We start from the raw sequence: 16,304 nt of genomic DNA, 5'->3' as shown, positions 1-16,304 counted from the left end.
TAAAATGAAGGTGCTGACATTTACATATCTTTGTAAAGCACTGCTGGCTTTATGGACATTATCTGGGCTAATTGAGGCTTTGTCTTGGATTTATTGGATGTCAGACTTTGGCCATGTATTCAAAGATAGCATCTAATTATTCAGTAAGAGAATATAGGTTCCTTTGTATATTCCCATTGTTTATTTTAACGTAATTTAAGAGAAGAAGAAAAGGTGATTTGTGCAAATGAATGGGAAGCACAGCAAAGGAAAGCATGACAGTGTCCTGTGTGGCACTGAAAGGGCGTTTTGGAGTGCTCAGAGCCAAGTAATTTTATCACCAAAAATTGAAAAGGAGAATGAGCCAAGTCTTTATGCTGTCTCAGGGCTGATGAAGGCTGAACGGTGCCTCCCATTATTTGTATTTCCTGGAGGTTTTGCCCTGCCTGGCTGGATGGTTTATCCTCATCAGGCAGGGGAGGATGGGAGAGGCATCCACATCCTTTGCCCTGCCTCCCTCCCTTGGGACTGCTCACAGTTAACTCTGCTCTGGTGCATGCAGACACTTTCTGTAGCACATGAAAACTGCTCCCATTCTATTGCTAAAGGCAGCAGAGAGCCCTGTGGCAAAGGTCAGGAGTGTTTTACCTGTTCAGCTGAGTCTGCTGTCCACTGGAAGTTGCTGAGTCTCTGCAATAACTTCAACAGTTCACGTGTCAGCAGAGATCAATACTCTAAACTAAATGATATCATACCAAGTGATTGTTAATAAACAGGCTGGGAGAGCTGGGGGTGCTCACCTGGAGAGGAGAAGGATCCAGGGAGGGCTCAGAGCCCCTAAAGGGGCTCCAGGAGAGCTGGAGAGGGACTGGGGACAAGGGATGGAGGGACAGGACACAGGGAATGGCTCCCACTGCCAGAGGTTAGATGTTAGGGGAATTTCTTTGCTCAGAGGGTGCTGAGGCCCTGGCACAGGCTGCCCTGAGGCTGCCCCATCCCTGGCAGTGTCCCAGGCCATGGAACAGCGTGGCTCATCTGTCCATGCAGGGCAGAAAGTGTCCCCTGGGAGCTGAGAGGTGCCTGTGCCAAGGATTTCCCACTCAGGAGAGCATCTCTGTGCTTGGCAGGGCTCAGGGCCACCAGGGTCTGCCTGTGTGAGCCCCGAGGGTCTCGAGGGGTCAGTCTCTACTGGCCTGATGTAAGTAACATTTCTGCCAAAAGTGGGAAATCTGTGATTTTTCTGCAGTCTCTGGTCAAACTGTTTGTTTTTTTCATTTCTCTGTTGCTGTCTCAGTTTCTGCTTTCAGTTTTGTCACAATTTATCAGAGGGAGGCTCTTTGAGAGGAGTCTCAGCCCTTGCATTTTCTGTATCAAAGTCTTTGTGTTCTCCAAATACTCGTGGTGAAATTACACAATTCTTAGTCATCAAGATCTTGTCTTCTTACCCGTCCTTGGAGGCATAACTCGTGTCTTTCTAGGGTTGGTAAGAAATTGCTTTAGTATTCCCAGATAACTAATTAATCCCTGATTAATATTAATATTTCTATACCCAAATGGCTTCCTACATTAGCAACCAGTTATCACAGCAAATAACCTGGCAGTATTTGTACATAAAGCATCTCACTGGTTTTGGGACTGGCTGTTCCTTGTTACATGTAGGATCCTTCTTTAGGTAGGTGTATTTGTAATTGTTTCACAGAACCCCAGACTGGTTTGGGTTGGAAGGACCTTGGAGCTCATCCTGTGTCAACCCTGACACCTCCCACTATCCCAGGTTGCTCCAAGCCCTGTCCAGCCTGGCCTTGGACACTTCCAGGGATGGGGAATCCCTTTTCCTGTCATTAGAGGTTTTTTCTAACTCAAGCATTGCGATAGAATTCGACACACACTGCAGATCTCACAGAATCTGAAAACTGAATGTTTTCAGATTTTAACAGTGGAGGCTTCAGACACAGAGAATGCTTGCAACCATTTTTGGGGCACGTTTGCAGTTTGGAAATGAAGGACTTCCATCAGCTGCTCTCTGTGGTAATGACATCTCACAGAACACCATGCAAAAGAAGGAGTAAGAGGCAGAGCAGGAGATAGGGAACTGCATTCCAGAGGCAGTGGGGAGGTAATGACTGCACTTATGGCTGGGGAGGTGTCATCCCTGGTGAGCCTTGGGAGCTGCCTGTGGTTGATGGAAAGCAGAGATTGCCTAGGAATCTCCTTGGTTCATTTGAATATTTCCATGTATTATAAATGCGGCCAAAAAAAAATGAAATGCAGGAGTTCTCTGGGCTCACCAGGCATCAGGAGTATGGGTTTTCTGCAGTGCAGGGATGGCAGCAGACAAATACGTGAGTCTTTGAATTTGGATCCATTTGGGTTATTTTTGGAGTGCTTAGTTGAAAGAAAATGTCATTTTTGCAAGTAAAACATGTTTTTTCATTACTCGAGTGTTGTCGGTGGTTAATATTACACTGCTCATGTTTCAAAACCTCTTAGAGTGACTTGCCTGTAGTTCACACTTAAAAATCAATCTCATGCCTCTGTTTAGCAAGCTTATTTCTTTAAACTTCTTTAACCTGCCTGCAAATTGTAATAGTTTTTTTTAGCATACTACATTCTCAGATTTATTCTGAGTCCTCCCAGTACATCAGATTTGACTCCTGTTCCCTGAGCTACGAGTATCCCTTTAAGGGTGACAGGATTTTGCCACAGCAAGCACAGGCCATCTGCATTCCTGACTGCTCAGCAAGGGAAGTGCCTGTTTGCCCTGGAGACCCAGAGATAGCTGAGAGAAGGCTGGGGCTCAGCTTTGAAATGTTAATCTGCTGCTTCTGTCCTTCCAAGATTTTGCCCAGGGAAGGCAGTGGGTGGGAGTTGGTATTAATTTAGAATTTGGAGCTTTGGCACAATCTGTTGCAGTTTTAGCACGTTATAAATCGCTTAATATTTAAGGAGGTATTGAAGTTAAGATGGAACTTTGTCCTGGTTTCAAAATTGGCAAGAAATATCACCCTGATTTTGAAGAAGTGCTTTAGCTGCCAAGTAAAAATAGCAGTCAGGATCCTCCCTGTGATGAGGAGCTCTCTGCAAGGTTAATTTATCAAGGTCTCCTATGGGATCCTCAGAGGGAGTTTTACTCCCACACAGGAAGGAGGCAGGAGGAACAACCTTCCACACTTTGCCATTGTCATTTTTACAGAGCCCTCAATTGTACTGTGATCCTCACGGGGGCTGGGGCTCTGCCCTTGGCAATGATGCATCTTATTTGAGCTGAAATGGAAATTGGGCTTGGATTGGGCCACAGCAGTTGGGTTCAGATCCTTCTTGTGCCAGATGCATCCTGCCAAGCTGTCATGCCATAACCTCTCAGTGCTCTTGGGGCTCCCTGGAGATTGGACATCCTGGGAGGGCAGAGGTGAGGGAGGGAGAAGGAAATGAGAGGGAATGTTGTTTTCCATGCCTGTGCTGGAAAAGTCTGCAGGGTCATAGCAGGGATTTGAGTGTGTCACTTCCAGTGTGTCACTTCCAGTGTGTGTCCCATGAGGGTTGGGCAATCCCCTGTGCCCAGCTGGCTGTTTAGGGAAGGGATGGGCTGAAGTCCTCCAGGCAAACCTGGGAATGCCTGTGAACATCAGGGCACTGTGCTTCAGTCAGTCCCTGTGAGATGGAGACAATAATCATCCCTTTTTCTGCCCTAGTTGTTACTGAGCTCCTGTACTGAGCAGTGCCCAGGAGAGCAGATCTTGAGCCTTCAGGTACCTGCACAGGTGCAGGTCTTGTACAAACCTGACCTCTGCATTGTATTTTTTGTTCTCCCTGCGTGAGCTTTGCAGTGTGGCTCCCTGGGTGTAGCTTTCCCTGCACTTTATCCCTTTGTTCCCTTTGTTGTCCCTTTGGGCTGCCTGGCTGAACTGAATGAAGGTTTGTGTTACCCTCCATGGAGTGATGCCACATCCCCTCACTGAGGCTCCTGCACATTTGTGCAGGTGCTTTTGGAAGTGATGATGATGATGCAGGTAGGTGCTCAAAAGGAGGAAATAAATAGGAGAGAGACACGTGCACTAAAACTCCACAGAAATACAATGTTTGCTGTCTGGAGAAGGGCAAAGTCGATATAGGGAAGGCAGTTTGATTTTTCAGCTTTTAAGAGGATGTAACAGTGAAGAATAACACAACCTTAAAGAAGAAAGCTTGAGTGTCCCCATTGCAGGAGAGCTGTAAACCTTTGAAATTGAGCTTTGTCCTGCAAGTGCTGAGAGCCAGAACTGCAGAACACAGGTGCACCTCTGGAAACTGCCTGTTAAATGGGTTAGAGCATCCAATCAAGGCTGCTGTCTGAATTAGCTGATTGAACATGTCTATGGTCAGGTTAAGGACATGCAGAATTGGTATTTTTAATATATATATATTTCCAAGTGAGGGGTTTGATTTGGGTTAGGGTGAGTCTGAGAGAGGGAGTCTCTTTTGATTTCTTCTGTACTTTCAGATTATCAGTGCTGTGATAAACACAGTGTTTGTGCTGGCAGGGAGCAGGTTGTGCCCCTCTTACTCATCCTGAGCTTGTCCTCCTGTAGATTTTGTCCTCCTTTAGATTTTAATTGTCCTCCTGTAGATTTTACACACATTGTCCTCCTGTAGATTTTAATGGCACACAACAGTGCTTGCCATGAGTGAGGTGGCAGTGCCTGATCCTGGGATAAAGACTGAGTGCAAAACGGGTTAGGGAATTGTCCAAAATTTCATCTGTAATTACAGCCTGCACAAAATCAAAGAGTATTTTTTAAAAGAGCAGCAATTCTGGGAGCAGCTTTCCTTTGCATATTTTTAGCATGTATTTGCTGTTAATTTACATTATTCTGTGGTCCTGGTGGGGAAGATGCCCTGGGCTCTTGCAGCCTTTGGTTTCTCGAGGGTCTTAATAAACTCAACAGAAATGAACCCCCTGGCAAGGATTTCTTGCAGTAACACTCCAGTATTCCCCATCAGGTTTATTAGGGGAGACCACATTGGGGCCTTTCAGTACTTAAAGGGGGCTTAGAAAAAAAAGGAGAGTGACTTTTTACACAGGCAGAATGGTTTCAAACCAAAACAAGAGAAATTCAGATTAGATATTAAGAAATTCCGTCCTGTGAGGGTGCTGAGGCCCTGGCACAGGGTGTCCAGAGGAGCTGTGGCTGCCCTGGATCCCTGGAAGTGTCCAAGGCCAGGTTGGACATTGGGGCTTGAGGCAGCCTGGGACAGTGGGAGGTGTCAGGGTTGAATCAGGATGAGCTTTAAGGTCCTTTCCTGCAAAACCACTCTGGCATGCTGGGATTAGCCAGTTGGTGGGTGGTCATGTTTGCAAATGCTTGACTGGAATTGTCCTTCTGCCTTGGGAAGTCCAGTGAAGAAGAGCTGGCTGTGTTTTGTGAAGGAGACATCTACTGTTGCTTCCCTGGAGCTGCCAGGAGGAATGGAGAAGGCTTTTCCTGGGAGCAGGATGAAGATTGCACTGAAGGTGGCTGTGTCTGCAGCCTGCCAGCAAGCAGGGCTGTGGGGAGCACAGCTCTGTCCTCCTCAGCTGTTGCCCCTTCCTGCTGCAGCAGATTTGAAACCTTTTCATGTGCAGCTGACAGGACTGGCAGTTCCTTGGTGGTTGAGATCAGCTGTAGCCCAGTGTGACGCTCCTGCAGGCCAGGGCAGTCAGCTGCTGGATGCCTCTTGTTTGTCCTGGTGCCACAGGAGGTCAGCTGGGCTGGGGGTGAGATGGCAGAGCAGGTTCTGCTCCTCCAGCAGCAGTGAGGTTGATTGGGATGATGGGGTTGGGTAACCTGGTCTTTTCCTGAGCTTGTCCAGCTCCTCCAGTGTGCACGTTTCACCTGATGGGTTTGTGTTGGCAATTCCAGGTGACTGGACTGATGCTTTGCCCAAGTAACACTGGAATAGCCCCTGGTATTTTGTGTGTCCTTGTCCCCATGCACACCTTTGGAGTGATGCTGGACAGGGGAAAGGTTAAACCATTGACAGCAGGAGCCTTGAGAGGAGCTCTTGTGGTTCTGTTCACACATGGGGACATCTTCTAGGTTCATTTTCCTTTTGGTGCATTTATTCATCCTTCTTTGCTCCTCCTCCTCCTCTTTCATCACTTCTTCCCCCACAAATATCTGAAGCCTAAAATAATGTTCTTGCCTTTTATCTGCCAATAGTCTGACACCAAGTACTTCCTCTCCACAGCCATGAATTTATGTTTGGCCTCTTTACTCAGGTGCTAGACAGTATTTCTGACTGCACAGATGGTGAGTCTAACACAGGCCTCTGGGTTTGACTATTGTGTTTGTTTACACCTTCATGGTACAATAATAACCCAAAGAGACAAACTGGAAAATTGGGAAGTGCAACCTCGGGCCTAATCCTGAAATGTGTGAAGGGCTTGGGAACCCCCAGGGTGCAGGGAGAGCCCCTGAGCACTGCCTGCCTTTCTGGGTTGGGTGGTTTTTAACTGGCATGGCCACTTCCTTCACCTCGTGTCCAACACGTCCCAGTGCTGCTGTTGGACAAGGAAATTTGAGATGTGAAATGCCAGGGATGAGGGGACCTGGTGTGTTTTGGGCTGTGACAGCCTCACGCCCCCGGTCCTGCACATCTCCATGAGCTCTGCATTAATACTGAGGCTTTGCCTCATCTTTTTTGTAATTCTGTTTATCAGGATGAATGGAGTGGAAAGATTGGAAGGGATGAGGGGTAGGTTCCTGCGTGTTAGAGAATCACAGATAAATGATTTTGTGCAGATTAAAACACAACACTTGCACAAGCAGCTCACTTCTGGAAGATCCCTCAGCTTTGGAGCTGCCAGTTCGGAGAGAGGAATAAAAGTAAACCTTAAAATGTTAGGGCTTAAAGACAGGGCCAGCTAAGCAGCTTTAAGTCATGCCTTGAGGCTTCCTTACCCCTCTGGGAGGTGCTGCCAGTGCCCAGCAAGGAGCAGCATGGCTGGGGCTCTGCGCTGGCCAGGGGAGGGTGTGAGGGGATGCTTTGCCCAGCCCCTGCTTCTGGAGCTTCTGCCCAGAATTTTGTTAATTTTGTTACTTTTATCTTCATTTGCAAGCAGTCTCCGGTGGTTCCTCCTCTTTGGTTCTGAGCTCTGTCAGATTTGGCACGGAGCAGCCCTGGGAGTTTGCAGCACTTGGGAACAAACAGGCACTTGGAGCAATTCCTTAAGGAAAAGCTGTCACCCTCTGAAGGTCGTGAGTTGCATCCTCACCCAGGGCACCACTAATGTTGGAGATTTTTTTTTTTATTTTTATTAGAGTCTCACAAAGTGTGAGTTCTATGGTAGTTCTCTTTAACAAGGTAAAAATGGAGACATATTCTTTTTCTATAAAGTTTTTAAAGGATAAACTGTTCAATTAAGAAATGGTGCTTAAATTATTTTTATTTTTAATCTAATAATTAACTATTCGTGACTTGCAATGCAGACTTTTTTTATTTAATTACACAGTACTACTTAAACTCATGAAGAATGTGAAGAAGGTGAAGAAGAAGGATTAGCTTTTGCTCTAAAACTTTTATCTTGTTTTGTATATACTATCATATTCTAAAATTTTAAACTCTTTAAGTTTTCTACTATATGATATTGCACACTTTTATTTTAACTATACACTTATAATTTCAGTTCTATTATTTAATTTTGGAACTTTTTTTTATGGTGTTAGGTTAAATGTAGTGTTCTTATGTGTGTTAGTGTTTGTTAGTGCAGAAAATTGAAAATTTTCAGTAACTAGAGTTCCAGCATCACCCCTCAGTGACATTTGTCAGGGATCTGGTGCCACGTGGAGCTGCTCTGCCCGTTTGTGAAGAGCAGGGTGAGGTGGTGACATCTCAGCTGTGGTGTGGCAGGAGCAGTGACAAGTTCTGCTCGTGGCAAGCATTGCAGTGATGAAAACAGTGAAAAGTGTCTGGTTTGTGCTTTCAAAAGTTCTCCAAAATCACATCCTTTGAGTCCATTTCAAGAGTTCAGGATGAGAAGGGGGGAGAAGGTTTTGGGGTTAAAGAGATGATCAAGGTGAAAGGTGTCCCTGCCCATGGCAGAGCTGGTCTTTAAGGTCCCTTCCAACCCTTCTCTGATTCTTCTGATATTTCTTTACACTGAAATTAATTTCTTTTACCTGAATTGCAGAATTAAATACCACATTTCCAGCCATCACACATCTTTTTGGTGAACCAGATTCTTATCTGGCAAAAAGTCACCTGCTCCAACTCCCCTGACTCCCTTGGAGCCACGCTGGTTTCCTGCTGAAGGGTTTGCCTTCTAAGAAAATTGCAGTCTTCAATGAGGTTGCTTGTGGTAGGGAGATTGTTTCAGTACCCTCTGTGGTAGCCAAGTCTTTTTCCTTGAATAAAAAGTTGATTAATTTCAGAACTTGTTGGCAACAGTTTGAGAACTGGAATTTGGGATTTGTATAGCAATATTTCCGAGAAGCACGTTTAAAACTGAAGTACCAAGTGTTCTTTTTAAAGTCATCTCCAACACAAGCTACAGGATAGTTCCTTGTCCCACAGAAATCATCTGGATGACAGGAAAGGGGAAGTTAGTGGAGAAAACTGCTGAATTTGGATGTGCTTTTGTGACTCTTGTTGAAACACTCAGCCTCACTGGCATGTGCCAGGGAATTCTAGGAAATCTGTCAGTTGCTGTAGAGACAGCTTCCTCAAAACTTGTTTTTAGTGTTTCATTTTCTTAATGTCTATGTTTATGTATAGCCTCATAGCATAGTGATCTCATATCAGAATATTTATATGTATTTATGTAATGGGCTATGTAAAAATACAAGTTATGCAATGTGAGTATGTATCCAGATTATGCAAAGTTTCTTCTAATGTATCTAAAAAAAGCTCGGGGTGGTGAGATCAGCACTGCCAGTGAAATCTACTGTTTTCCTGCACGTTTTCAGTCATTCCTTGTGCTTCAGGTAAAGGCTTTGTGCCCAATAAAGATGATTTTTAAGCATCCATTTTATTGAGGGCAGTGTCCCTTCCTGGCATGGGCAGAGTCATTGTGGCACTAAAGGCTCTAATACCAGGGGGAAGAGGTGGTTAAACTTGTACCTGTGGTAGGTGAACATTGTGTTTTGTGTTCCCCAGAGAGGTGGTTTAATTCAAAATAATGTTAGTCCTCAGAGCTGTGTGGCTGCCTGAGTTCCTGGTAAATCAGGCCCTGCTCTGGGCTCTGCCTGGGGGAGGAAGGGTTCCTGCATCTTGGATCAGGATCAAGGTTCCCTTTGTGATCAGAGCCTGGTAAAAACACATCCAGGCTCAGATACGTGGGAAATTAAGTACTAAGTTTCCTTTTGTTGTATTTCCTGAAAATAGATGTAACCTTTTGTGGCTCTAGTTGTATTTTTTTAGGCGGTGATGGTACGCACCAGAGAAATACGCAGAGGAATATCAGATAAAAGATAAGACAGGAGAAGCAGCTCTGTGATGTGTTAGCTGAGGTTAACACCACTGGGGTTAATCACCTGATGTTGCATCAAATCCCTCAACAAGGCAGAAGAACTGGTTTAAAAAAAGAGAGCAGAAAACGCGCGTGTGGTTTTCCTTTATTTGTTCACCTTGGCGTAAGGCCCCGTGGTGGTCTGTGTGCTCCCAGGTGCCTCTCACAGAAGCTGTGGACCCTGTGGACCTGGAGGAGTATCTCAACACCCACCCTCTGGCCGTGGAGTCGGGGCCCCTGCGGGACCTGCTGGAGTTTCCCCGCGATGACATCGAGGTGGTTTACACCCCCCGCGAGTGCCGGACGCTCGTGTCGGCCGTGCCCGAGGAGAGGTAGGACACGAGCTCACCTGCTGGTGCTCCAGGGAATGAAATAAGTGTTTAAGGAATCCCCATCATCTCTGTGACCTTTGTTGTTTGTTCTTTTAACAGCGAGATGGACCCTCACGTGAGGGACTGTGTCAGGAGTTACACGGAGGACTGGGCGATCGTGAACAGAAAGTGAGTGAGGATCCCTGAGGTGTTTGCCACCTTAAGCTCATATTTAAATATAAAAATATTGTCCTGGCTGCTTATTCCATGTGCTCTGGCTTTTCGTTGCCCGGTTCAGATGAACTGATGTTTTGTGTTTGGAAAATTGGATCTTGGATGTCAAAACCCCTTGAGGCATTTTGGAAAATCTAGGCCATTTCAGCCCACAGTTGCTCCTTTACCATGGTAGAGCAATTAGGGAATGTGGACAAGTAAAATTACTTTCAACATTTGTTTCTTCCTTTGTTCCATCTGATTTTAGTTATTTTTAGAGACAAGTTGCATTAATTTTGCAGTGATTTATGAGGAGTCACCACCATCTGATAGACAAGGTGCTCTCTGCAGCTTCCTTTGATTCCCAGAGAGACGTGGGGAGAGTACATCATTCAGACAAATAATTGTTAATATTTGAACCATCACAACATTTACCTAACGAGTTAACAGTTCAGAGGATGGGCATGCATTGATTATTCCATGCAAATTAGCAGGAAGGGTTCTGAGAGGCTTCAGTTGGAGCAGGGACTCCCTGGGATGATTGGAAGTCTGAGGACTTCAAGAGCTGCTGTCAGGGGGTGAGTGATCCATGTGATGTGCATCACCTACAAACGACTTGGCTGCAGCTCCAGCTCTGCCCTTGTGGCAGTTGCTACAATTCACTGGTTTAATGTTGTCCTGAGAGCCACTTCAGGGGATGCTCAGGATGTGCTCGGCACTGCTAACGTGACCTAATAAAAAAGTGTTTTGTAATCTCATACCAAAATAAAAAAACCCACCCAGAAAGGAACCCAAGAGGGAGGGAGATGTTTTATTAACTCCCAGCCTTGGCAGCAGAGTCTTGGGTACACCACAGACCTGGACAGTGTGACCCAGCAGCCACCCACTCCTGGCTTCTCAGAGACTTTCACTGGCACCTGGAATTCCTGGCCGTGATTCCTGCTCTGATGAGCTTTATTTGGTGGGGTTTTGTCCTCTGAGAGTCACGGCACTTCCTGCTTGGATAAAATCGTGGCAGTGCACTGGGTAGAGTTACTGCTGGAGCAGGGAAGGAACCCAGAAGCTCAGCTGGGAAGGACTGAATTATTTTTCAGGTAAAGGTGCCAACAATTTCCTCTTAATCCATCCCATTGGATGGTTCCAAGTCCTCTGGCTAGCTCCAGGAGCACAAACTCCATCTCTTGGAAGAACTGCTGGATTGACTTGTGACATTCCATCCTTTTCTTCCCCACCCCAGGGGAAATAATCTTTATTATTATGTCCATCTCTGCCTCCATTTTTTTGCTACCAAAATGTTTTTGAGGCAGGGAAATCCACCCATTCAGTAATTCCTTTAATGATACTGGAAAAGGTGAATAAGTTTACTGCCCTGAAAAACATCCACTAGCATATTCTGATTTCAAGCTTATGGCATAATTTCTGTGTGTTAGACTGAGGAAGTCAGGTGTGAATTAGAGGTAATTTGCACTTGTTGGTGGAGCTGTGATGGAAATGCAGACATCCAGGTGAGGATTATATAGATCCTATTGTTCAGGTCTCAGCAATTACAGCCTAGCAAGGAAAATGCATTCCTCCTTTTTTCTCATCCCTTCCTTTATTTGCTGCTAGCATTTCCATGGTTTTCCCGTGTCTGGAGCATCCCTCTGTGGTAACTTTAGTGCCAGGGCATGGTAAGAACAATTAATTCTAGATGTGAGCCCAGGAAGTGACTTGGAGTGAGTATTGCAGCGAGGCCGTGGCCCTACCCATGTGTGTGTGTATAAATACAGACGTGGTGCCATTTGGCACCCAAAAACTTGTTAGTCAAAGAGATCTGCTCCTGCCAGCACAGCAGGCAGCCTGTTCACTTGTAGGAGCTCTCACGCTCTGGGAAGCTCTGAGGGACCCACTTTCCTTCCAAAGATGCTATGTGAAGGCACTTGTTTTAGTCAGGGTTGGAGAATTGTTCTCCAGAGGTGCTCGGGATTTTCCTGAGTTGCTGTTTTGGTTTTCCAGTTAATCATTTTATCTGCTCCAAGTCAGTTCCTGCTCCAGCAGAACCACTGGCCTTCAGCCCTCGTGTTCCCGGCCTGTTTTTAGCTTGGCTTCACAATGGCACGTTTGACAACGACTTTAATTGGCCCTTGATAATCCTCCTTTTGACATCACCCAGAGTGGCTTTATAGATGAACAGAGTCACATTGTAGTGCTGGAATAGTGGCTGTTGGATGATGCCCCAGCTCCAGTGGAGCTGACTGGAAATTGTGTTTGCAGAGAGCAGCTCCTGCCTCGGGAGCACCCACGCTGACAATGCTGGGTTTGTTCCGGGGTGCTGCTTCTGGGGTCGGGGTCAAAAGGGCTGCTAAGAATGTGTTTGAAATCCTCTGTTTGCAGATACCACAAGCTGGGAACTGGGTTCAATCCCAACACCTTGGACAAACAGAAGGAGAGGCAAAAAGGGCTCCCCAAACAGGTCTTCGAGTCTGACGAAGCTCCTGACGGCAACAGCTACCAGGATGAACAAGTAATGTGCCTTTAAAACCTGGCTACATAAAACCTAATTTATAGTCCTGCTTTAAAAGCACAGTCCTTTTCCCATTAGAAGTTGCTTTTAATTTGTTGGCTCTCAGGATGACCTCAAGCGCCGCTCAATGTCGATCGACGACACTCCCCGGGGCAGCTGGGCCTGCAGCATCTTCGACCTGAAGAACTCCGTGCCTGATGCCCTCCTCCCAAACCTGCTGGACAGAACCCCAAACGAGGAGATCGACCACCACAACGAGGACCAGAGGAAGTCCAGTAGGCATAAGGAGCTTTTTGCACTACACCCAGCACCAGATGAGGTATTTTTGCGTGCATGTGGGTGAGATTAAAAAAGTGAAGGGTATTGGGAATGTGAGAGCTGTCAGTCTGCCAGGGATTTAAAGGATTTAAGGTCACCTGTGTTTAACGTGCATGAGAACTGCAGCTATTTTGTGTTTTTCAGCATATTGTCTTGCCCATAGATACTACTTTTTTTTGGGTTTCCCTTCTGGTTATGCAATTGTAGAAACATTAAAGGGATTTAATTTAGCATATTTATAGCTGCTGATGAATGCACTGTGGTGGGAAGCCTCGGATTAAGTTGGTGCTGTGTCTTGGAAGAAAAAAGTGATAGATGTGTTTGCCTCCTGGTTCTGCTGGTGTTTTGTACAGGAGTTGTGTCTCTAATTCCAGGAGGAGCCCATAGAGAGACTCAGTGTCCCTGAAGTACCCAAAGAGCACTTTGGCCAAAGACTCCTGGTGAAGTGTTTGTCCCTGAAGTAAGTACCACTCCAGCAGACAGAAATTCAGAGTTTAAATCTGCTGCTGTATCCATGTGGAATAACATCCATCTGGAATAACTCCACTGCCTTGTTTATTGCCCTGGAAGGGTCATTGCATTATTTGGCCATAGGCTTCCAGGTTCCTTTTGTAAAGCTTGAGTTACACAGTTGTATCTTCAAGGCTTCCTGCAGATTGATGTGATGAGACAGGAGATATCCTCCTCCCCTGGCTTTCCTCCCTGTTGCTTTCCAGCTCTACCTGTTCCATGTCACTGGCATGTGACATGAGGCTTCACCACACTCCTCCAGGCTCTGAAGTTGGACACTCACTGGTGTTCCCCTCCCTAACGAGGAAATTTGAGATTAAATGTAAAGATTAAAAATGCTCGAGCCTTAAAAACATAAAGACAACCAAAGATTTCCCAAAGTTTAGGCTCAACAACCTTGACTGTGTCCCTTTAAGAGTGAAGACTTTATACACTTAGTAAGCATTAACTGGAGGAATAGAAACCTGTTAAACAAGTTTAATGAAGTGGAGCTCCTGAATATAGGGTTACCTGCAGCTGGTTCATTGCCTATAACTCTTCTCTAATAACACAAGGTAAAATTTTACTGTTATTCCCTTGGAGAAATAAAGTACAAAACTGATTTTCCACACTGCTGTATTCATCTTCTGTGTCCTCAGTTAGGTCAACCCTTCTTATTAGAGAGCTCCAGTTGCTGCTCATAACTGAGATATATGTGTGGGACATTTCTCCTGCTCGTAGACTACTCCAGGACCTAATATAGCCGTAGAGATGAACTGATTTTGCAGCCTTTTATGAACTGGAACAACATAATATGCAGTAGCAGTGCAGCTTTCCCTCCAAAGGAGGGTGTCTTTAGCATAAATAAGTTAGATGCTGGAAATTAATGTTTTCTGCTCTTTAAGCATCTCTTGCTGACTGCAAATTTATAGCAAACCTGCCCGGCTCCATGTTTGCTCGTGTACCTGGGAATCTCTGAGCCTGTGCTCGGGGATGTAATCCAAGATTGTGCCATCTCAGTGGCACAAAAACAAGGACATTTTTCCCCAGGGAGAAAGCTTAGATGACCTAAGCAGGGTCATTTCCAGGTTAATCTCAGCTTTGTTGCAAAACTGGAGAAAACACCTGTTTGGTGGTGTTGTCCCTGTTGGAAGGAGTTCCAGGCTGAAGCTGAGAGCTCCCTGCAAGGGCTGGGTGCGGAGGGGATCCCAGCGTGGATGGGACGTGGATTTTGTGGGGAGGCTGTGCAGACAAGAATGGCATTTCAGCCCGTGCTCACTGTGGTGCAGGGACAGGTTTTGAATGTTTTTAAATTCCTTTAACTCCCCAGGTGTTCTGACAATAAGTTCAGCTCTGTTTGGTGGGTCAGTGTTCTTGTTGGGAGTGTTGGAATTTGCATAAACACTGGATAACAATCATTGTGAAGAGCTGGCACCTTTCTAAGGGAGTTTTTGGTATTTTTTGACAACAGTTAACTGTTGAAAATTGCCAAAATAGGTGTCCCTGATGTCCAGAGGCAGGAATGCTGAGAGGAGCAGTTGGCCATTTATCTGGGGCAGCACAGGAAATTGGCTTCTCCAGGGCATCAGGGGAGCTGAGTGCTCCAGTTATCCCAATTAACAATTCCTCCCCCTCTGAGGAGGCTTTTGGGCTGCTTTGCTTGGCTTCCAGTGAGTTAAAATGGCTTTTGGAAGGTCCAGGGAGCACTGACAGGGTCCTGGTGGGAGGGAGCAGGACAGGAGTGGGCTGGAAATTGGGAAAGAAGATCCCTCAGGAGCAGGAGCAGCCCGGGGGTTGGCTCAGCTGCTCACACATCTCAGTCCCCATCACCCAGGGAGGATCTGGGGACAGGGTTGGTTATTCCTTCTGACCAAATGCAAGTCAACTGATTCTGTGTTTCCTTCTTTCAAGATTTGAAATAGAAATTGAGCCCATTTTTGCAAGTTTGGCTTTGTATGATGTTAAAGAAAAGAAGAAGGTAGGTTTTTAATTACTTGAGTGTGACATTTCCACTGAAATTTAAACACAAGTAATGGAGGAATTAATTCTGGTGGCAAAGCTTTAAGAGGACAGTGACATAGAGGTTGGAAGAATGATGAAGGCATTTCGTGAACCATCTTGTGTGTTCTTCTTGGTAAAGCAGTTGAGGTATAACCACTTTCCTAAAAATATTATCTAATATGTCAGTGCCTGAAATCAGAAAATATATATATATATATGGAGTCCAATTCTGGCTTTCAAAAGTCTCTTCCCCAGAGAGAACTTAGGTAACTGAAACCTTTTATTTAGATTAGGTTTTTATGACTGTCTTAATCTCTTTTTGGTGATTCAGCATGGCATGGGTCCAAGCAATACTCCAATAATGCACAGAAAGTCACACATGCTGAAATTGCTAAAATCAAAACAAAACTGAGGAGTCTTTTCAAGATCTAAGTTGTAGGAAATGCAAAATACATTTATTCACCTATTTATGTTCTGTATTTAATATTTAAAGAGTCTCTTAGTTTTCCTTATTCAAGATATTAGCAGTAGTGGAGAGAAAAATGTTAAAAATATGCATTTTGACATTTATCTCTTTAAGACTTGAATTTAATGCATTGAGATTTAAGTTATGTAGATGAGAGTATGTGGAAAATTATGTGAACTTTGTTTAATATTTAAATCACATTTCATAAGCCAGTTTTATCATCTCATTACTCCTTTTTTTTTGGCTCTACCATAGTAAGTTCTTTAGTGACCTCTGGTGTTGGTAGCCTGCTCACATCTTTTTTGGCTCTGAAGCTTTGCAGTCGAGGATTTGGTGTTTCAGGGTAGAAGGCTCAGTGTCTGTCTTTCAAGGGGCGTTATTTTTTCATTTTCTGTTTCTATTTTGATATTTTGGTGTTTCCAGTTCAGCTAACAATGGTAATTCCTAATCCTGTGATGGAGCTGCACACCTTAGAGGAGCTGGAGGAAATTTTATGGATTGTTTGTGGTGTTTCCTCCATTTCCTTTCTCACTGTCCTGCCTTGATTTCTTAATCAAA

General features: G+C 45.1%; 1 protein-coding gene across 11 annotated transcripts in view; it reads left to right on the top strand.

Annotated features, from left to right (window-relative positions):
* DOCK7 (dedicator of cytokinesis 7) overlaps positions 1-16,304 on the top strand; it is a 95,058-nt gene that overhangs the window by 13,066 nt on the left and 65,688 nt on the right. For all 11 annotated transcript variants that reach the window (XM_053985251.1, XM_053985250.1, XM_053985246.1 and 8 more), the window contains exons 3-8: positions 9,602-9,777; positions 9,877-9,945; positions 12,343-12,472; positions 12,579-12,791; positions 13,165-13,250; positions 15,191-15,257. In XM_053985251.1, the coding sequence (XP_053841226.1) occupies positions 9,602-9,777; positions 9,877-9,945; positions 12,343-12,472; positions 12,579-12,791; positions 13,165-13,250; positions 15,191-15,257 (741 nt within the window). The remainder of the gene's footprint in view (positions 1-9,601; positions 9,778-9,876; positions 9,946-12,342; positions 12,473-12,578; positions 12,792-13,164; positions 13,251-15,190; positions 15,258-16,304) is intronic.

Source organism: Vidua macroura, chromosome 9 (assembly GCF_024509145.1).
Source record: "Vidua macroura isolate BioBank_ID:100142 chromosome 9, ASM2450914v1, whole genome shotgun sequence".
NCBI lineage: Eukaryota > Metazoa > Chordata > Aves > Passeriformes > Viduidae > Vidua > Vidua macroura.
The sequence above is the reverse complement of the archived record's forward strand: the minus strand, read 5'-3'. Positions and strand labels throughout refer to the sequence as shown.